The sequence below is a fragment of the Hippichthys cyanospilos genome, chromosome 10 (genome assembly GCF_059441005.1).
Source record: "Hippichthys cyanospilos isolate Australia breed blue-spotted pipefish chromosome 10, RoL_Hcya_1.0, whole genome shotgun sequence".
Lineage (NCBI taxonomy): Eukaryota > Metazoa > Chordata > Actinopteri > Syngnathiformes > Syngnathidae > Hippichthys > Hippichthys cyanospilos.
In genome coordinates this window covers 1,927,541-1,949,777 of record NC_142378.1, presented here as the reverse complement: position 1 = coordinate 1,949,777, position 22,237 = coordinate 1,927,541, and the positions used below count along the sequence as shown (strand labels likewise).

General features: G+C 41.8%; 1 protein-coding gene across 3 annotated transcripts in view; it reads right to left on the bottom strand.

Annotated features, from left to right (window-relative positions):
* tp63 (tumor protein p63) overlaps nt 1–18,667 on the bottom strand; it is a 28,917-nt gene extending 10,250 nt beyond the window's left edge. For 2 of the 3 annotated variants that reach the window (XM_088425880.1, XM_088425881.1), the window contains exons 1-2: nt 12,354–12,603; nt 6,922–7,179 (exon numbers count right to left, since the gene is read on the bottom strand). In XM_088425880.1, the coding sequence (XP_088282006.1) occupies nt 6,922–7,179; nt 12,354–12,395 (300 nt within the window). In that variant the 5' untranslated portion in view covers nt 12,396–12,603. Of the gene's footprint in view, nt 1–6,921; nt 7,180–12,353; nt 12,604–17,419; nt 17,532–18,563 lie in introns of those variants that run through there. The other variant, XM_088425882.1, reaches the window with a different exon arrangement.
* Between the last annotated feature and the right edge of the window lie 3,570 nt (nt 18,668–22,237).

Sequence of the window (22,237 nt, the reverse complement as noted above, 5' to 3'; positions counted from 1 at the left end):
AAGACAGAACTGTGATTACCACCCACTTGACTGCGCACACACGCATGCACAATTTAGGCATCCTTGAAGATGCCTGACGGAAAGCCTGCGCCACTTCCGAGCGGCTCCATAAAAATAAACCCTGCAGCCGCAATTAAACCGGGCCGGGCTTTCATCTTTTTAAGGGCTGAAGGGAGCGGAGGCTACGAGCTATGCTAGGCTACTTTCCTTCCTTCCTTTCATCCTTCCTACTTTGCTTTCTTTGTGAAATAATTCATCAAATGTATTTTAGGCTACTATATACCGTACTGTAAATTTTGCACCTTCCTCCCTCTCTCGCGTCGGCCGGCGACCAATCCGTCTGAAAGTGTAGCGAAAACAAGAGGCCCTGGCAAAGACGGATGACTGCACTCGAACCCGACACTCCCCCGCACGCCGCCGTCACTCTGCTAAATGAGGCGGAAAAGCTTCAGATTCGAGGGGGAAACTGAGCTGAATGCGAACGGCACAAAGAGACTGGTCAAGGGTGTCCAATTGCTGGCAATTTTACGCTTTTCTTGGTAGTATCGCAAGCCTTGTCCAAGTTGTGTTGGACGGTAACGACACGGAATGAAGTCAACTCGGCAATTTTGAACCTCGAGCGCTTTCACGCTACCTTTGTGCACACACTTTGCAAACTATACACATTGCTTTTTTTCCACCCAATTTCGTAAATGCTTTTAAGGGTATAATAATTCATTTATGAACATGTTTTTCTTTCAGCCATTCAAAATGTTCAGCAGCATCACTTTTAATCATATAAATGTTGGTTAAATTTATCAACACACACACAAAAAATTGAAAAAAAGGTTATGGTTGAAGCTAGGGACGTTAGATACCACTTTTTTCAGATCGATACTAGGACACTGATATCATTAAAAGCATTCATTTTGAAAGAAAAATCTATCAATTTCCATATAAAGGTAGTATTTTCCTTAATATTTCATGTGAAAGGCAATTTTCGATTCTTTTGATTCGTCATTTCTACCATGGAATCGTAAAACTGCTCAAGAGTGGCCGATATTAGTATTGGCTGAAATATCAGGCATAAGCCTGATTAGCTTTAATATTTCTTAAAAGCATACATGTATATGTGGTTACCTAATGCAGTAGTTAAGAGGCAGAATGCTATTTCAAAAAAATTGGCAAAGATGTCCTTTTTCAGTGTGGTGTTTAGAATAATTACAGGCTGCGGCTTTTTGTTTCACCGCAGGCTAAAATCAAAACACACACGCGGGCCGAGGAGAAAAGATCTAATCTTTCTGAAAGTTTGTTTAGATGATATCAAACTATCCCAGGCTCGCACCCACCCAGGAGAAGTGCGAGGAGAACACAACACAACCATCCCTGCCCTCCAGCTACAAACTTTTCAGCGCAAATATGCGCTCGTTTGCTCAGCGCTAAGAGCTAACGCTAACAGGTTGAATGATGGGATTCAGTAGTGCGGGGGGGAGGGGGGTGCACTGAGGCGTGTCGCTGGGCTGACGCACATACATACAAAAGAACTTCATATCCATGTTATGACCCAAAAGTAGGTATAGACACATTGTAAGGAATTGTATATAGAAAACGACAAAGAGAGAGAGGAAGGACGGAAGGGAGCAAAATAGGGATAGAAGGAAAGATGAAAGATATTAAGCATGTATGAAGGGTTGGAAGGAAGCAAGGAAGAATGAAGGGTTGCAAGGAGTGTAGCAAGGAAAGAAGGAATGATGGAAGGAAGGCGGGAAAAAATGTAAGAGGACACAACAAATAAACGAAGGCAGAAGGAGAGTGAAGGAAGGGAGGGAGGAAGGAAGATAGGAACAAAGGGGTAGTAAGGAAGGAAATGTTGGAAGAAAGGAAATAGGAAGGTAGGGAGGGGGAAAGGAATGAAGAAGGAAGAGAAAAGTTTGGAAGGAAAGATGTAGGAAGAGAAGAAGAAGGGAAGGAATGAAGAGAGAAAGGAAAGAAGGGAAGGAGGAAGGAAGGCAGAAAAGATTGTAAGGAAGGTTGTAAGAAGGGAGGGAGGAAGGAAATGATGGAAGGAAGGAAGAGGGAAATGAAAGAAGGGAAGGTGGTAGGAAGGTAGAAATTATTCAAAGGCAGCGAGGAAGAAGGAAGGCAATGATGGAAGGATCCTTCCATCAGCCACAAGGAAAGAAGGAAGAATGAAACGTGGAAGGCTGGAAAGGTTCGGAGGAAGGAATAGGAAGTGAAGGAAGCGAGATAGGGGAAAAGCAAGAATTGTATGAAGGAAGGAAGGTGAGGAAAGATAAAAAGTCAGAAAAGGAAGGAAAGATCTAGGAAGGAAGAAACGAAACAAGGGAAGGCGGCAGAAAATGTTAAACGGAAGAAAAGAAGGAGGGAATGATGGAAGGAAGGGTGAAAGAGAAGAAGGAAGGAAGGATGAAAGGGGGAAGGCTGGAAAGGTTGGAAGAAGGAATAGGAAGTGAAGGAAGCAAGGGAGGAAGGACTGAAGGATGAAAGAAGGACATGAAGGAAGGCAGGCAGGTGAGATGGCAGTAAGGGAAGGAAGGAAGGAAGGAGAGAAGGAAAGAAGGAAGAATGGTATGAAGGAAGGAATGACACAAAGAAGGAAAGATCAGGAGAGGGAAGGTAGAAAAGGGTAGTAAAGGATGGAAGGAAAAATTACGGACAGTATGAAGGATTTATGAAAGGAAATAAGACCAGTAAAGGAATTATAGAAGGAAGTGTGGAAGGTTAGGAAGGAGGAACATGGACGAAAAAAGAAGGATTTATAAAGGGAGTGAAGGAAAGATGGAACTGAAGGTAAGGGGGATAGGAGAAAGTGAGAAACTGGAGGGTAGGAGGAAATTTGGGGCTACTTCCAATTTTTGGACGTGTGCGGTACACGGGGTCATAACGACGGGCAGGGACATGGCGCGATACGGGCTGCAGGTCCCGGCAGGCCCGCTCGCCGCGGCGTTCCTGTGGCGCTGACAGGCGCTGCGGGCGCATGCACCCCAGTCAAGTCCTGACAAAACAAGCGTGGCGTGGCGCCTCTGGTCTTGTCTGCTTCATACCTGACATGTCGCGTCTTGCCTCCAGCCTCCACAACGCCTCACGCTTATTCTTATTCTTTTTGCACTTTTTTTTTCTTACCCTTCCGTGGCAAACACCTACAATGAACTCTAAGGAGAAACCTGGGGGAAAAAAATGTCCGATTTTGGTGTGGTTCAAGGTTGCGTTTGGAAAATTGAGAAATTTCAGGAATGCTAAGGGGGAAATCAGATGTTTTCAGCAATAAAACAGTTCATATGTTTATAACTAATTAGATGACTAAAAGTTTTTGTTGTACACATTTGATAACACGTTTTTTCACTTACTGTCGACTTAATATGACATCACGTGTGAAGTCGTGATAGATCGATTATCAACCATGCCAATTATTGGAATTTTGATGAATACCTGTATTTTGTCCATACCTAATTTCATAACAATAGTGTTTTTTATGTACAATTAATACTTTGAATACACACTTTTGCACTTGCCGTCCACTAAATATGACATCACGTGTTCACCAGTGACAAACCGATATTTCTCCGTAAATATCTGGTGTTACAAACCGCGGCTTTTTATTGTTGTGATTTAGAATCCAGTGTGCCTCATAGTACACAAAAAATTCGGTATAATACAAATTTTGCAAAAAACTCGTCTCGTCTCGCTGACTCAACCTGACGAGACATCTCTTGTGGACTTTGTGTCTCGTCCAATTTGTGTCTCGTCCCATTCCTTCACAACACGTCGCTGATTGCGTTTGAGATCTTTTGAGTGGACTTCATCGTCCTCCAGCGTAGTTACGTATAAACATTTCCACAACACGAGCCCCAAAAAAAACAAAACAAAAACGTTCCTCTGCCTCTTCCTCCTCAGTAGCTTCCAGGGGCGAGTGTCAACACGCTCCCCGCGCACAAACAAGTCTCGGCCCCATCTCGAGAGGCGTGGGACGGGCCCGCAGATGTTCCCGGGACAAGCCGCGTCTTGCCGCCTTTCGCTAGAACACTTCATTTTTCCCCTCCCTCCCCCGTTCTTCTCCCGCGGGGCAATCGACTGGAAAAAAAGGAGTATTGACACAAGTCTTATCCAGAGTCGGGCCCTCCATCCATTACTGTAATCCCGGCGTCCCCATAAGACACCGGGCAAACACGGGCTATCTTCTCAAGGGACAATGGGGGCCGAGGATAAGCTTCGGCGGCGCGCCGTTAAATCGGGAGCCGGGAGGGAGGGTGGGGAAGGGTTTCTGGGAAGAGGTGGACTAAAGGTGTTGCGTGTCACCCCGGTCTTCCCAGACAGGAAGAGGTGAAGTGATGGTTTGAGGATTAGGTGTGTCTCCGTTCAGAGGAGTCGCCCGAAAGGAATCGCCGATCGTTTTGTCCGCCTTCAAAAGCGGGCCGGTCGCAAACAAAATTCGTGGGATTGAAATGCTTGCGTTTGTGGTTTTTTTTTTACGTTTTTGGTCGATTGGAGTTGTCAACTTAAAAATATGAATCTACTCTTCAATCATTGTGACTGATGAAATCATTCATGTTTTCACTCATGGGAGATTCAATTTTTAGTTTTGTGAGACAAAAAAAAAAAAAAAAATAGCAAAACATGGTAAAAAAAAAAGAAAAAAAAAGGTTTACCCAATTGAGCAAATGTGATCGCGGACGCTGTTATTATAATTCATAAACAATCCTCCGCCCCCAAAATAATACAATATGTATTATTTCGTAACATTTGTGTCACATTTTTTTTTTTGCGTGACTTGCGGTCTCAGTTTGGTCATGCGAGGTGTGGCGTTTACAGACAAAACGCCACGCGGGAATACGGAGTGTGTCACAACCTCACGATTCCCAGCAGACCTTGGGTGGCATTGCGCAATACTCTACTGCCCTTTTATATGTTGTCACGCTGTGAACGATGATATCATTTGACCCTCATGCTGCTTTTCTGTCTACGCAAGTCATGACATCACTTCCTGCCGATTCATTTATTTCACAAAACAAATTTTATAAAGAAAGCAAAGCGCCAACATCGACAAGATCTTGACAATTGCTTTCGACACAACAGAGCGAGGTGTGAAATTTCCAGCTTCTGTTATGGTTCTCCGTTCTACAACAGTGATGAAAACAGAAGTTTGGTGTTCAAAGGGCTGACAGCGGGTTAAAGTTTACGAGGAAGTGATGACAGAGGTCAGCGGCCATCCAGGTGTGGCCACGTGACGCTCGGCGACCACTCTGTTATTATCAGCCGCATCTGCTACATGGCGACCGGTTTCTTTAAAAAGTGTCTTTTCGCAGAGAAAATAACAGACAGAGGTACAATTGACTTCATTTTCTATGCATCAAGATTTCGGGATGCATTGTTGCTGCGTGAAAGTGTTTCTGATGTGGCTATTATTGAACACAGGCTACACAATGAAAACAGCTGATGGGACTTCAGTGACATCTGTATATCCCTAGCATGCACTTCTCCCACTCTGTTGTCATCAAATGATCAGATTGGGAGATGCAGTGCTGCTATGTGAAAGTGTTTCTGATGTGGCTACTGTGGGGTACAGGCTACACAATGAAAACGGCTGACGGGAATGCAAAAGGACATTAGTATAGCCCCATCTCCCACTCCTGTTGAGATCTAAGTGTCATATTGTGGGGTGCATTGTTCCTGCGTGAAAGTGTTTCTGATGTGGCTGTTTTGTGGAAGAGGCTTCACAATGAAAATGGCGTACAGGAATGTAAAATGACATCTGGCATACACTTCTCCTACATTGTTGTCAGTTACCTATCAGATTGTAGGTTTCAGTGTTGCTACATTAAAATGTTTCTAATGTGACTGTTTTGTGAAAGTGGATACACAATGAAAACCGTCAGATATACAGAGCAGCATTTGTATAACTTGGACTCTTCACTTCTACAGCCATCTTGTGTTGAACACATCTTTCCGACAATTACTGGTGTCATCCAAATTTTTGATGATGTGAAAAAGGATACACAATGAAAACAGAGGACTGTTATACAGAGTGGTGTCTATCACACTTCTTCCACCCTCTTGGATTAAAAGCAATTCTCTGACAAACAATCATCTTAATATTTAATTAAGGGATGCTATGTGAAAGAGGCTACACAATGAAAATGGCAAGCAGAGACTGTCCAAACACTAAATTGATCTGATTTTTTGTTTGTAAAAATGTGATTGCAGGACGCGGTGTAAAATTGTTTTGATGCAGCTATTGTGCTCTGTGTGAAGTAGGCTACTCAAAGAAAATGACATATGGGACATATACAGAGCAGCATCTTTCTATATCTGCTCCTCACTTCTTCTTGTTGTTTTGAAAGCAGCTGTCAAGTGTTGACAAATTTTGTGCCAAAGCGGCTACACGATGAAAACAGCAGGAAAGTATGTTTTGCGCCATTGTGTTTAAAGTTACTGTCAGACAGGCGCTGATGATATAGAATAACCTGATTGCAGATTGGCTCTCTTTTGAAAAAAAAGCCCACCCAATGAAAACACTGGATTTTAAGATAGACTGTACTTACTGTACCTACCATTGACAGATATCAACAAAAAAAAGCTGACATCAAATTAGGTGAAAGTTGAGTGGATCTCTGTGTGAAACAGGCTCCACAATGAAAATGGCCAAAGACTTTAAAGTCTGTATACACTGGCCTCTCAAATCTGTCTTTTTGTGTTGAAAGCAGCTGTTAGGAAAGTGATGATATCATCTAATTTAAAAACTTCTTCGAAAGAGGCTCCACAATGAAAATGGCGGTCTGGTCTGTACAGTATACTCCTGCCACTCGATTTTCGCAAAGTTGTTAGGCATAATTGTTAGGCGAGTGCCGACATCTAATTTAATATTTTAAACACGACCCCGCGTCAAACAGGCCACACTATGAAAACCCAAAGGGACTTCCTTACCGTCCAAGTTGCTGACTTGGCCGTGCTGGACTGCTGGAAGGACACGTCGAAGGTGTGCGGGCCGGCGTAATCTGTGTTGGACGGGATGGCGGGCGAGGGTGACAGGGCGTCAAACGTGGAGCTGGGCTGAGCGTAGGGTGACGGCGCCGTCACGCCGTTCTGGGCGTGCTCCGTGTTGTACGGGCTGGTGGACGTGGAGCCTCCGTTCTGGATGTTCTGCTCCATGCTGTTCAACAGGCCCAGGTTGGTGTACTGAGACTGCCCAATGAAAACAATTGGCATTTATTGATGGAATCCATAAACCAATTGTGCTGTAACTTCTACGTACACAAATACCGTCTTGTTGATGACACAGTTTCCGTGTCGTTCTAAACCGGGTAGCTTTAACACATTAATACTTGTGCGCTATTTTGTCCAAGCCTTTGATGCATTTCACCTCAAAGGGAGCTGAAATTTCACCCAAATGGTAACAACATGTCAACATTGTTAAAAGTTACTGTCAGACAGGCGCTGAAACGCTTGAAAAACGTAAAAACGCGTCTTTGGGAGTTAATATGAAGAAGTGATGGATAATATGACAGCTGCGCACTTCGAAATACTGGTCTGATCCCGACTCTGGAAAAACATGTTTAAACATCAAAGCTACATGGTGCTAAACAGCGTCAAGCGCTAACGGCTAATGTTGCTAAAAAGCCAATCTCGCTTTCCAAGGAGATAAAAGATCCAATAACAAACCCATCTTCAAACGCAGCCATTCCGTTCCGTTTATAAGCGCCGCATTCCGGGACGGCCATTAATCTGTCGCGGATTTATTTCCAGCCCCTCCCAGAATGACCACAGCTGTCTCTCTCACCCCCCTCGTCCCATCCGCCGCCTGGCCAGGTGTTAGCGAACCCTTATGAAACTCTGCTTTGACATTCACGCGCATAAACACACATGGGAAAACGCACACACCGCCGACACCGCAACGAGGTCATCTGAGTGCGGGTGGGATGCGGGTCAAAAGCCCAACGAGGCCCCGCTAAGCTCCGGAAACCGCATCGCTTAAAAGGGTCTGGGGGACACAACGGTGCAGGCCGAGCAGGTGTTGATTTTGTCCCCCTGATTTTGCATTTGTATCATTTATAAACAACAGCGACTCGGATAAACCAGACACGAAACACAAGCGGGAAAAACGTCTCAAGCTAGCACCAAGTGCGAAAAACGGCTAGCATCACGTCCAAATTTCATTTCACTATTCATGCAAAAAACAATTTGGAAAGAAGGCAAAGAATGTATTTTTCGTGCAGCCAGAAAAATAAACATGACCCACAGTAAATCATCTTTAAACTGAAACTTTGAGGTCACTTAGTAACGACTGCTCATCCGCCTTTATTTATGTGGCGTACCGCAAGGGTCGATCTTAGGTACAGTTTTATTTTCTATTCATACGCTAACTTCTGGTCAAATAATATAGCACCGCAAAGTTCGCTTTCCCTGCTATGCGGATGACATTTGCTGGTCCGATATTCGTCGGCACCCTGTTAGTCGGCCATCTTGTTCAAGCCGAACCAAACCACAATCGTCACCGTCATCAACTCATCACCACCAGAAGGCATTTAAAAAATAATAATAAAAATGGCAGTTTGCCATTGCTGGTTGGCAAATTTCTTGACTTTCTGTCAGTGGCGATCATTGTTTTGTTTTTTTGTTTTTCTCATCATTTATTGCAAAAATAAATAGTCCATGCCAGGCCGGACTAAACAGACTGCCCATATCTGGATATAGGGAAACACTAGTTTCTGGTAGACTCAAAATGCGAGATATGAAAAATGCAAATACTCCGTCCATAGTGTTAAATCGAACATTGGTATCATTATCAACAACAGTTAAAAAAATAAGCGTAATTTTTTTATTTGGATTTCACGGGGAAAAAAAACAGATCACTAATCTTGTTCTTTCACACGAAAAAAAAAATCCTCATTCCAAAGCATGACAGATTAGACCAGTCTTTAATTTTCTCCATGTTAGATTACTGCAAATCACTCCTCTCCGATATCAAACCAAAACTCTTGCGGCTATCAATTAGACCAAAAAAAATCTCTTCTGTGTCTTGGCCAACCAAAAGGTGTAAAATTGTCAGCACTAAAGTACACACACAAAAGCCAGGAATCATTCTTACACAATTCTGCCGTTTCCCCGAATGAGTGACATCACTGCCTTGTCAGGTAGCGCGGGGGTGGGCTGTTATGGTGACGGCGTGCACGAGGATGACGCGGAAGCGACAGGCGATCATGATCAAATATCAGTGGGAAGAAAGAAAAGGCAGCAGGATTCCAGACGTTGGGGAATAAATGGCGGGTCATCAAGGATTTACTGTTTAATTGACTGGAAGTCAGGAAAACGCCTTTGATTAAAAAAAAAAAAAAATCTCCTTGATGTGACTCCGCCATAATGGGCATTTAATAAGTGCCTGCAGAGGGTAAACCAACATCCTTGACGGGATTTTTTCCCCCCCTCGCACAAAGGTCACCAAGTCCATTCGGAATCGATGCATTTGGGCCCGACTGGAAGGAGGAATCCAGTAATTTACAAGATTATTTGGACAATAATAATTTGGTGGTATTTATCGCTATAGCTCACTCTCGGTTTCAATGTTTTTTGTCCGATTTTTAAAGGTGTCTTTTACCCTCGTGCATTCATCGAGAAAAGACTACCCTCGCGTTTATTGTACCAATGTGGTACTTGCTTTTGATGGTGGGATCATTTTTACCTAAAGAGCTTTTGTTATCAAAACTTGCCTGGTAAGTATTTAAATAAGTGTATATCATATAATTCATTGATTGCGGGGTGATCTCCGGACCATAAATGCAGCAATGGAGTGGGATTAACGTAAAAAAGTTTAGCTGCGCCAAAAAGATGCAAAAAACGTCACCATTTTTATGTAATTGCAAAGTTGCTTGGAGCACCATGACAGGCTAGCTAAAAACTAGCATTTTGCAGCAACTTGGCGGAATGTGAATTGAGGGGAGGAGCTTCATTTCCGAATCCGACAGGAATTTCAGCAGACTTGGCCCAAGGGAGAGGTTAGCATGAGTGACCGTCATCGGCGCGGGGGTGTCATTAAAGAAGGCGTATCTGGGTGGAGGTGGATGCTGTTTTTGGGGGCGGGGGTGGGGGGGGGGTAAAGGCGGTGGTCTCTCGGCACCTTCGGCAGCAGGTGATTGTATCAACATCAACACGCCATTACAGCAATTACCAGGCCCGGATGGATGCATTGTCTGCTTCTAAGGGAGCTTGTGGGGGGTGTGGATTTGTGTGTGTGGGGGCTTTGCAACACGATCCCCCACCGGCTCTGCGGTGGGACTGAGCCGGACAGCGCTTAAACCCCCCACACCACCCACCTTACTTAACAACAGGTTGACCCCACACACCTGCTAAATGCTACCTGCAATCTGAGAGTGCCAACACATATTTACGTACTAAAGATATATTTTTTTAACCCTTGTGTACAAACTTTGCAAACAGTTCTACCCATACATAACTGGTCTCTACCGCCACCTACTGTCTTGAGGTGAAACACAAGTCAAACAAAGAATTTTCTGTTTGCCGACACAGTTTGAGCGCCGCTCAACGGAATGCGGCATAAATCGCAGGAAAATCAATGTCATAAATCCTATTCAAATGAATCTCAAAAATTGTGATTATAATGGTTTTATATGGTCCAAAAATTGGACAATTATTATTTTTGCACACAAAATCTCGCACAATCACATTTCCGCCTCCAGGAAAAGTGCAATGGAATGCAACTACGCGCACGCCACAAAAGACGGGCCGTGTTGTCATCATGACCCTGCGACCCGGACCCCACGCTCACACCAAAAAAGCAAGAGGACCAACTAGGGCTTAAAAAAAAAAGTAGTTAAGACTTTCAAATCACAACAGCGGCTCGTGTTGACATCACTCGCGTTTTTTTCCACGCATTTTCACTTAGCGCAACCAGGTGTGCTTCTCCCGAGCGCATCAAATAAATGGCGACTTCTCGCTTACGGAAGCGCCGGGAAACATGGAAGAACAAAAAAGCCCTCAATTAAATGTTGACACAGCCTGTGTTTTTCAAGGTGTGGTTCGCACACATACGCAAGACATTCAACTGCTGATTACATGCGCGGAAAAAAAAACAACTCCCATAAAACAGCATTCAGTTGAAAGGACTTTTCTTGAGATTTTTGTACTCGTTTGATTGCAGCCTTGCAGGGAAATAAAACCCACATTTTTTCAGTGTGATCCGAAGAAAAATGGCATAGTAGTACCCATAGTTTTGCATATATATATATATATATATATATATATATATATATATATATATATATATATATATATTAAAAAACTCCTTATTCATGCCTTCAAATCAAATTTCTACATATTTTGCCAATAAAACGTCCCAAAAATTGTCAGAAAATTCAGCAATTTTTTCACATTACCCCACAAAATCGAAACGAAATCCCAGCAATGACTTTGAAGGCATTTTCTACATGTTGCTCTTCTCCAAATATTGTTAAAAAATTAAAAAACAACAACATCCAAGCTATGTTTTTCCTTCACGCCCTTAAACAAAATCAAAACTAGATTAAATGAACATAAAACGTTGCAACCGCAGTCATATCTAAGCTATTAGTGTAAAATTTTACATCCCATCTTAAATGAATATTTCTATATATTTTCGCCACAAAAAATTGTACACCCCCTCTCACAAAATGAGCTTGTTGAGATTACATTTCAAACAGTTAGAAAATCAAAGAGAAAAACGCAATTTTGTAGATATTTTTGGATTTATGAAAAATAAAGTCACTATAGTGACAAAAAAATCCAAATTATGATTAAATGAAAACCACAAAAAAGTGGAAATCCGTCATATATAAGCTATTAATGTAAATTAAAATTAAAACGTCTTAGTAAATCAATGAGGTCAACACAATTTTGTAGATACTTTGGATTTACTATAGAAAAATCACTAAAGTGACCAAAAAAAATAAATCAACGAAAGGTGATCCAGAATTCCACGTTATTGATTTTCTTTCTAAAAAGAACAAAAATTGCCCAGAAATTTTTCTGGATTCTTTTCGCACAAATCATCGTTCCTCCAAATGTACCAAAACAAAAAAGAAATTGTGAACAATCAACAGTTAAAAAAAGAAAAATCATCCAGAAATACCAAACCCAAAAAGTTCGGTAAAAAACCTGACGGCTCAAAATTCAAACGCCCGCCGTTTTCCCCGCGCATCCAGATGTTTACATTCCACGCATGCTAACATTCCGATACTTTCATCGTGCGAATCCACCGACAAAAACCTTCACTTCGATCAAAGGAAATCCCAAACGCCTCCAAAATTGGAGCCGTTTTGCCGGCTTCGGGCCTGCCGATTTTCAGCCAATGGGGCTGGAGCGCTTACCTCGCTGTAGGGCGTCGAGGTGCCCGTCTCCAGGTACAACATGTTGGCGCTGAGATTGAGCAGGGCGGCTGCTGTTTGCTCCACCGGCTCCAGGATTCCCCCCTGAAAATGTTTTAACCGTGCACGGAGCGCAAAGGACGCGGAAACGGTGGACGCCGATCGGGGCCTGGGCGGGATGCGGCGTGGACGGGCGAGGACGAGGAGAAGAAGAAGAAGAAGAGGCTTCCAAAGAATCCATGGGAGGCCTCTTATATACCGTGAAGGTGTTGGGGGGGGTTCGAGGAGGGAGGGGTGCCGGGTCTACCTGGGAAGCGACCTGAGTCCACGCCCATCTTGGGCTTTTTCAAGATGGGAATTTGTCCAAATGGGAGGCGCGGAAAGCTGGAAATTTTCCCATTTAGACGTCGTATTAAAGATCTACCTTGACTTGAGAGTGCACCACCCAACGAGCTTTTCTTGAAATCAAAGTTGCCCAAACTACGGCCGGGGGGGCCGTTTTCGGCCCGTCATCCGCATTTTCCAGGCCCGCAATGGCCTGTAACACTATTTAAAAAAGTAAAATAACTATTTAGTTACTAAAGCACCAAAAGCAATTGCTTGGTGTTATGATTTCATTACTAAAGTAATCGATTACTTTGGTACCAGTATGATCGAGAATTTTCAACTTAAAGGGACAGTGTGTAAGATTTAGACCGCCGTTAAAAAGGAAGAAATAAAATGATTGTAAATTTCAAAAACTTGCACATAAATGTGTTCTTAATGACCAACAGAATGTTTTAAACATAATCATAGGTGTGGTAATCATGAAATAATATTACAAGGGGGGTGGCACTTCTTCGGAGGCGGCCATGTTTGTTATATCTATGGACAATGGTAAACGGTCAAAATCTTACACGCTATCCCTGTAAATATCAAAGTAAGCAATCATTTTAGGTCCTAGAAAAAGGATTTTAACTTCTAAAAATACAAAATTAATTGAATACTTTCATAATAAAATCATAAATTTCGGTGGTAAAGTGCATATCTTTTTTTGTATTAAAGTACGCAAAGTAATTAATGTATAAAATGATTAATTTGTTTAATTACTAAAGTACCAACCAGTCAATTTATAGTAATAGAAAATACTAGCATTTTAACTACTAAAATGACTAAAGTAATTGATTATTTCAGCGATAAAGTAATCAATTTAGGTAGTATAGTGCCAACATTTAGGTATTAAAGTACCAAAGGTAATTAATGTATAAAGTAATTCATTACGTACCGAAACAATCAATTATTTTAGGTAATAAAAAATACTAGAATTTATCTACTGAGTAATTGATTATTTCACAAATAAAATAATCAATTTAGGTAGTAAAGTGCCAACCTTTATGTTCTAAATATCATATAATCACATCTAAACAAACATCCCGTTTAACGGTCGTCTTCTGAAAATGCTAACAAATAAAGTTTGACTTGACATTTCCCAAGCATGCAAACAATAGGGTAAGCTAGCAAAGCTAACAAGCTAGCGCTTTTAAAAATAAACAATAAAACAACTCCCGATCAACGTGAAGAGAAAGTTGTTGTTTTTTACAAACAAGAGTCTTTACAAAGAGTGAGTGCTGCAGCCGCTAGCTTCATTAGCATACCAAAGACCTCCCCCGGGCGACATAAAATGCACAAGAATGCTGCAAGCAGCTAATTTAGCAACTAGCTAAATGCGCATTTAGCATCACGGCAGCAATGTTTTTCCTCGCCTCGTTTTGGTCTAATGTTGAAATAACGTCATCCCAACTTAACTGCGAGGCTTGCCCAGATTCCACTGAGTCTTCTTTTGGACATAATTAGAAGTTTGTTTAGGTGGGCTAATGATCCCTCTCACAAGGCTGCAGGACACTTTAAAGTGTAGATGTCTTGACCCGCACCCCATGACCCCCCCCCCAAGCCCCCGGGCTACGTTTCACAGGGTGGGGCTGCTAATTGGAGACACCGAATCGACTGCGAGGGCTAACACCTCAAGTAGCCCTTCAAAAAAAAAAATAAATAAATAAATATATATATATATATATATATATATATATATATATATATATATATATATATATATATATATATATATATATATATATATATATATATATATATATGAATGCAGTCAGAAAATGCAGTAAGCAAAGGTTTTAAAATCTGAAAAGATTAAGAAAAAAAGGCCTGTAACCATGAGTCCGATTTGGTCATTTTCAACAGTTGTGTTTTACACGAAAAGAATTGGATAGAAGGATCGAAAAAAAGCTATTGTTTATTAGATTTTTACATTAAATGTTCAAGTAAAACTAGTTACAGGCTTAGAAAAAATTAGTTAAAAAATGTGACTAATTGCTATATATATATATATATATATATATATATATATATATATATATATATATATATATATATATATATATATTAGTTGCAATTAGTCACATTTTTTAACTATTCTTTTCTAAGCTTGTAACTGATTATTATTTGAACAATACATTAATGTAAAAATGTAATAAACAATAGCTTTTTTTCGACCCTTCTCTCCAATTCTTTTCGTGTAAAACACAACTGTTGAAAATGAGCAAATGTGACTCGTGGTTACAGGCATTTTTTTTCTTAATCTCAAATTTTAAAACCTTGACTTACTTCATTTTTTGACTGCATTCACGCACCGATGCTATCCAATGATAAGGAAACAAAAGGCAAAATATTGACTGATTTTAACCGGCGAGGATTCGGGGAACAGACAGGAAGCGCTAACTCGAGCACGTAACGCGAGCCTCCCTCCCGAGTGACGGCCGAGCCGCTGTGAAAAGGTGTGCCGTCGCCACCCGACGCCCCCGGCGCCCCGATAGCCCCCTGACTCAACACCCAGCTGATTCCCGTGTTATCAATGTGTAAAATCAGCTGTTTGAGGGGCAGGATATAACGTTTCTTCAGCTACTACATTCCTCGGTGTTATTCTACACTCTGTTTGCATCCTCTTAGCCTCCACCGCTACACTCTTACACGGGCGGGGGGCGGGGGGGGGGGTGGAGACACCCACACTGATCGATGAGAGATGTGTTAAATTGTCGCCCTGCAGGTACAAGCGGGAGAAAAAAAAAAAAAGGAATTTCAGATTAAACATAAAACCCTCCACCATACAAATCAGCTCCTCCGGGGCACTAAACACCACGCTGATATTTAATGACTCTAGAGAGGCACACCTCAAAGGGGGGGGGGGGGGGGGGGGGCAGGTAGATATTTGAATACAAACTGTGGAGCAACACATGTAGACCGATAATATCAAATTACTCATGGGCATATATTCTTCATCCTCTGCATAGAATGACTATTATTGGGTACAATTATGTTACGTTCACTCTGCATAGTCATATCTGTATTATTGGAATACAAGCAGTGGAGCAACACATGTAGACAGATAATATCAAATTACTCATGGGCATATATTCTTCATCCTCTGCATAGAATGACTATTATTGGGTCCTATGGTGTTACGTTCACTCTGCATAGTCATATCTGTATTATACTTCCCCCAAGGGGTCATCCTATTAACTCTTTCAGTGCCAAGCGTTGTTGGGAAAGGAAACCTCAAGAGGGCCGTTATATTAGCATTTTCACTCACCTTTCAAGGCCAACAGAATATTGTGTGTTATGGCTATGTAAATATGGGTTCTGCCATAAGAAAGATTGACTTCCATTCCTTAGAGTATTAGCGATGTCGTATGCGTGCGAACCCTGCCATCCAATGGTCACAGTTATCACTACAGAGCTCAAAACTTAATATTTTTCACAAATACCTGAAATCTAAAAAAATGCCCATTTTGGAGGGGGTTTCTTTGTCATTTTTGGACCGTTTCAAACTGTTCTGACTTTGAACCCATTCAGCTTATATCATTAATGGCATTGCCGCAGAATGAATCGCTTTACCCCAATGGTGCAAATTGGCTTTTCAATTCGAGCGTTGTAAGATCATCCATTATATTTAAATGATAATATGTATTACATTTTGGAAGATGTGGTAGCAGGGGGCGGGGACGGTGAGGAGGGAGTGGGGGGTCGGGGGTGGGGGGGTCGGGGTCGCAGGTCAGGACCATCATTCATCAGGTGAGGACGACCCCTCCTTGGGGGAGGCAACATCACTCAGCTCCACAAAGCAAATTTATATTTGCGACGTTTCCCAGCCTGCAGCCTTCTTAAAATGGGGGTCAACTTTTTTTTTTTTTTCCTATCTCCTGAGTGTCATGACCAGAAAAACTGCATGTTTAAGAAAAGAAATAAAAGGTCAATCTGTGGTCCTTGTCCAAGAGATTTTCTCGGAGCAGAAAACTTACTAAAATCCACCATTTGGAAAATCCCGCCCCCAAAGCCAGTTTTTCGTAAAAACACGAATTTTGGTAGGCTTGTCTATCATGGGGAGTCTCGCGAAAAAGTCTCAAGAACCCATGGCTGAAAAGATAGAGGAAAGCTGCTAGCTTGGATTTAAGTCTCCATTTTGGCTTCGATTTGTCCAAATTTTGTCCATGGCAACCAAATCGACGCTAATTTGCATTTCCGTCATTGCGTGTGGATAGAACATGATTATGTGCCATCATTAACCAGAAATTTCCAAAAAAGGACATACGTGAAGCTCCGAACCCACTACCGGTCCCCTGAGGGGTCCGCAGGGGTCAGAGGTCACTGTGAGATGATATCAACGAGCCCCCCGCCAGATAACGCGAGCTACCAAGCCGCTCCGCATCAAAGTCCGTCCCGGGGAAATTCCGTTGTTGAGAGGAGAATGTCGTACGACTTGTCGACCGTTAACTCAGAGGAAGTCCCGCCTACTTAAAGCGAAAGTCACCTGCGGCTTATTTCCTTCCGTCGGCACTAATTACGAAACTTGTCGTCGGAAAAAGAAACGTTTCGCATCCTGTTGCCGACCAAGGAAAAGCCGGCGATGTTCGTTTGACTTCATTGTAGCCAACCAGAAGCGGCTGCATTTTCGTGCCAAATTGCTCAAGATCAACACCGCAGATTTGTATTTTTCTTCTGAAAAAAAAAACGTTTTTACTCACCGTTAATGTGTCGTCGGGGTCGCGCATGGTGATGCAGTCCATGCTGATCTGGATGGTGTTCCCCGTCGAGACGTGAGGCGGAGTTTCGCCGAACGCCGAATGTATGGAGGAGCTGAAGCGCGAAAGAAAAACAGATGGAAAAAAAATGAATTCAGCGGCTTTCGGAACTTACTGGACTTCATGCGCCAACTGATCACTTTAAGGCTAAATTCATGCAAATTGGTCGAATACAATAAACTGATTTGATCAATTATGGTGAAAAAAAAAAACAAATCTGGTGAGAAATTGGCGGGTAGGTTCTCCTTTTCTTTAAAAAAAAATGTCTGGCATTAAAGAGTTAACTCTAAAAAGTGGTCAAATTATTTTGGGTCCTTGCGTATTTGAGTGACAAGCCCCGCCCCCCCATAAAAAGCATGACAATGAATAAAGCCAATAAAAGAATAACAGAATTTAAATAAAATGACAAAATGTATTAAATATGGAATAAATAACATTAAAACTATATATAAAAACAACCAAACATTTTAAATACGTAAATTAATGAGTAATAAATAAATACAATATAAAACAATGCATCCTACATGTGATAAAATAAAAGTCAATTAAAATATCTAAGTAGCTAAAAAACATAGAACGTAAAATAAGAAAACTTTTCAGTTTAATATATATGTACATGCAAAATCATTTTAAAATAAAAGAAAATTCAAGGTAATAAGTGTGGCAAAAAAACAAAACAAAAAAAAATAAATCTCAACTCCCCCCCGCCAAGAAAACAAAATGTTAATATTTGCGAATATCAATAATTTTTAACCAAAAACACTTGGCTTCCTTTAAATCTCATCTTACGATTCTTTCGCCTTCAAAAGAGACTTCACAAATGATTTTGTTTTGAAAATCAGCATGTTCACGCATATGAAGAGAAGACTCTGTAATTTCCACTAACAACCCTGGCTAAACGAGGCTCCTCGGCTCACAGAGCTTATTTCTCACTAGAGCTGTATCACTTTGACATCCTTGACGCCAATTACTGCTCTACTTTTCTGTACGCTTCTGCGCCATTTTGTTTTTTTCACATCAAATTTGTGAATCGTGAGTTTCTCAGCCAACTGAGACATAAACATTTTTTTTTTTTTTTTTAACTCACTGGTCCAGCATATCAAAGAGCTGATTGAAGACGTCCTGGCCGAAGATGTCGGCGGTCGGCGCGACCTGCCCGTGGGACGAGGCGGTGAGAAAGGGGCCGTCCCTCCGCTCCTTGAGTCTGCGGGAACACCAATCACCTTGGGTCAGACGCGTGGGATTTCAAAATAAAAGAGCAATCATCCGCCGCCCACCCGGCCGTTGTGAAGATTTGCCGAAAGGTGACACCCGCTTCCGAGCCGGGGCCGCCATTGTCGACGCTCAAGTGGCGCGCGCTCACGTCCCTCCCCCGGAGACCCGCGGAATTCCCCCCGCCGCCTCCGACAAGCACCAAACACCAGACACCAAATTCCACCAGCGCTGCCGCTTATGCTTCGAGTACAGCTGGACGGGCAATGCGGAGCCGCGACTATTTCAAGGGCCCGCCGGAATTCCCCCGACAGTGTCAACAAACACGCGCATATTACACGGACTATAACGTGGAGCGCGTGCGATCAAATGGAACCGGACAATAAATACCGTTTACAAACTAGCAGAAAAAAAAAGCAAAAAAATAAAGACGGGATAAGACCCACGCAAAACCGAAACTGTCCCTAAGAGTGCGGGGGTGTTTTGGGTGTGGTTTAACCTGTTGACCTTTCCCAGGTTAAAGTACGTCAAATACAATTTGCCCCGGGCATATCTGAAAAACACTTAACCCTAACCCTACCCAATTTGGGTAACTAAATAACTTCAAGTTATTTATGAATAATTCTTTCCTTCAACCGCTCAAGTTCTATTGGTTCTATCCATACATGTGTAGGTTAAATTTATTAAAACCCACAAAAAAATTGAAGAATGCTACTCTATGGTCTGTCTTTGCAGCCTGTGATGTGACGATGACACTTGAACTGGTCTCTACCGCCACCTACTGTCTTGAGGTGAAACACGAGTCAACAAAGAATTTTCAGTTTGCCGACATAAGGTGACTGCCGCGGAATGGAATGTTGCAAAAATCGCCCAAAAATTCATGTCATAAATCCTATTAAAATGCATCTCAAACATTGTAATTATAATGGTTTTATATGGGCCAAAATTTGGACAGTCATTATTTTTGCACACAATCTGATTCACCTCAAAATCACATCAGAATTGTTGCATTTGGAAATTTGAAATGTTTAATCATCTGCTTGAAATTTCAGCTCCCTAGAGTTTTTTCCCCATTGATTATTTTATATCATAGAAGAAAAAAAATCTAAGGAGTTTCCATAATCTGTAACATAATGCCACAAGGATTAACGAAACCCACGTGCGGAATTTTGCACAATTCTTTGAAGCATTGAAAAGAAGACACTTGGGAGCTGAAATTTCACCCTAGATGCTGACAACATATCAAAGTTTAACATGGCATGAATTTTTAGTTACTTTAGTAAGAAAACTGCCCCAAAATCATTCAAATACCGCACGAGGGTTTTTCCAGTTCTCTGACCGATTCTGTCTTTTTGGGTATGACTTCTTTTGTGCGTCACCCCGTGATACAAGCAACCAAAATGGATTTTTCAGAATAAAAGCGGCTTCGACGCTGAAATCCAAATTTGTCCGACGACTCCGGTCCGGTGTTCGAATCGGCGTAATTTTGGAAGCAGGTAGAGAGAGTCAAGCGACGCCTATCTTTTGTCCGTCCGTGCGCAGGTGTCCGGTTTCCCCGGCGCGCCCGAGGCAAAGGCCGTCCGGCCTCCACTTAAAGACCTCCAGACGGGGGGGGGGGGGACCGGTTCAGAGGTCAACCCTAAAAACAGGGCCGGCCCATTGTCTCCCGACGGCGGCCGATGAAAACGCAATCAAAACAAACAGACTTGGCCCGGCTTCTCCGGTGTCCTTATTAATCACTTGTTCAAAGACGACCCCCCCCCCCCCCCCCCCCCGACCCCCCCACACTCCGGAGGACGACATGACGGCCAAACAAAAGAAAGCCGCAAAGTTTCTCCTTGACTCCTGCGGCGCAGGTGAAACAGTCTGCAAAACATTTCTGGGTTTCAAAAAAAAGACTTAAAACTTGCCATCGGTGTCTGATTTATTTAACCCTTTCCAACTTTATTTCATTAATCAATCTAAAGTGTCCTCTTTTGGAAGACATCTGTTTTCATAAAGAAAAAAAAACATAATTATAGCATATAATTGTAGTATATAATTGACATAATTTGAATTTTAGCCTAGTATGACACAAAAAATGATAAAATAACAATAATTGCACTGCTGTAAAGCTATTATTTCTATTCTATTTAGTCTTCATTTATATATTAATTATTCTATATATTGTTCATTTTATTAATATGCGCCAATCACTCACATTTTTCTTGTATAGCTGTGTATCATGACAATAATGATATTCTTTTCTATTCTAAAAAGTTGTCCTCTTAAACATCAGATTTTTTGGGGTTGTTTTCATTTTTTATCATTTTGCTTGTTGAATTTATGCTATAGTTTTAACAGATAATATTTAACGTAAAAAAACTGGTTAAAAAAATTCTTAAAAATTGTGGCATTATGTTACAAATTATGGAAATTCCTGTGAAATGCTTTTTAATAGGCATTAAAATAGGCATTGAATTCCTGTTTTTTTATGATACCACAAAAGAATCAAACACTAGGGAGCTGAAATTTCCAGCAGATGATTAAAAACATGTAATATGTCGAAATGCAACCATTCTGACATTTCTATGTGATTGCAGCTGGCTGTGTGAGATTTTGTGTACAAAAAAAATGATTGTCCAAATTTTGGACCATATAAAACCATTATGATTACAATTTTTGAGATCCATTTTAATGGAATTTTTGACTGATTTTTCTGCAATTTTTGCAACATTCCGTCAAGCGACAGTCAAGCTATGTCAGCAAACAGAAAATTCTTTGTTGACCTGTGTTTCATCTCAAGACTGTAGGTGGCGGAAGAGACCAGTTCATGGCTGTATCTTAAAGCGACATCATGCCATTTTTGATTTTTTTTTGTGGATGTTAATAAATTTAACCTACATTGTCTGAACATCCCACTGAACAATTTGAGTGGCTGATGGAAAAAAAAAATCCTAAAAAACAAATGATTTCGCCTTTATAAGCATTTACACAATTAGGGAAAACATGCAATGTGTGTAGTTTGCAAAGCGTGTGCAAGAGTGCGCGAAAATTTGATAAGCTAACTCTAGCTAGCTTCTGCTAAGACGCTGCCAAAAAAATTAGCCGCTTGGTAACACTGACATAAATCTCCCTGGTATCCTTTTTGACTTTTTATTTATTTCAAAAACGTTGAATTCACGCTACATTCCTGTGAGGTAACATTGTGTAATTTTGAAAATTGTTCCGCACGGCCGCGACAGCCGCTTGATGGCACTTGACACGTGCGTTTCCGCTTGTCGGCCCGTCGCGCTCCACACTTAAAAATACACGGCGGCAGCTGAGGAAGCAGGCGGACGCAACTGTTGCCGGGCGGCTTTTGGCGGGGGATTCCCACCTACTCTCATCGACTTCCATTCAAAAACCCTCCCTCATTTCGTCGACGCTACGTTAGCCGTGCTAGCATGCCAATCACGCGCCGTACTCACCGATGAAAGGGAAACTCGGGGTAGTACTGCACGGCCGCGTAGGGCGAATTCATGCTGTCATGACAAATGGGCAAAAGTACTAAAAAGTACTAAAAGCTAC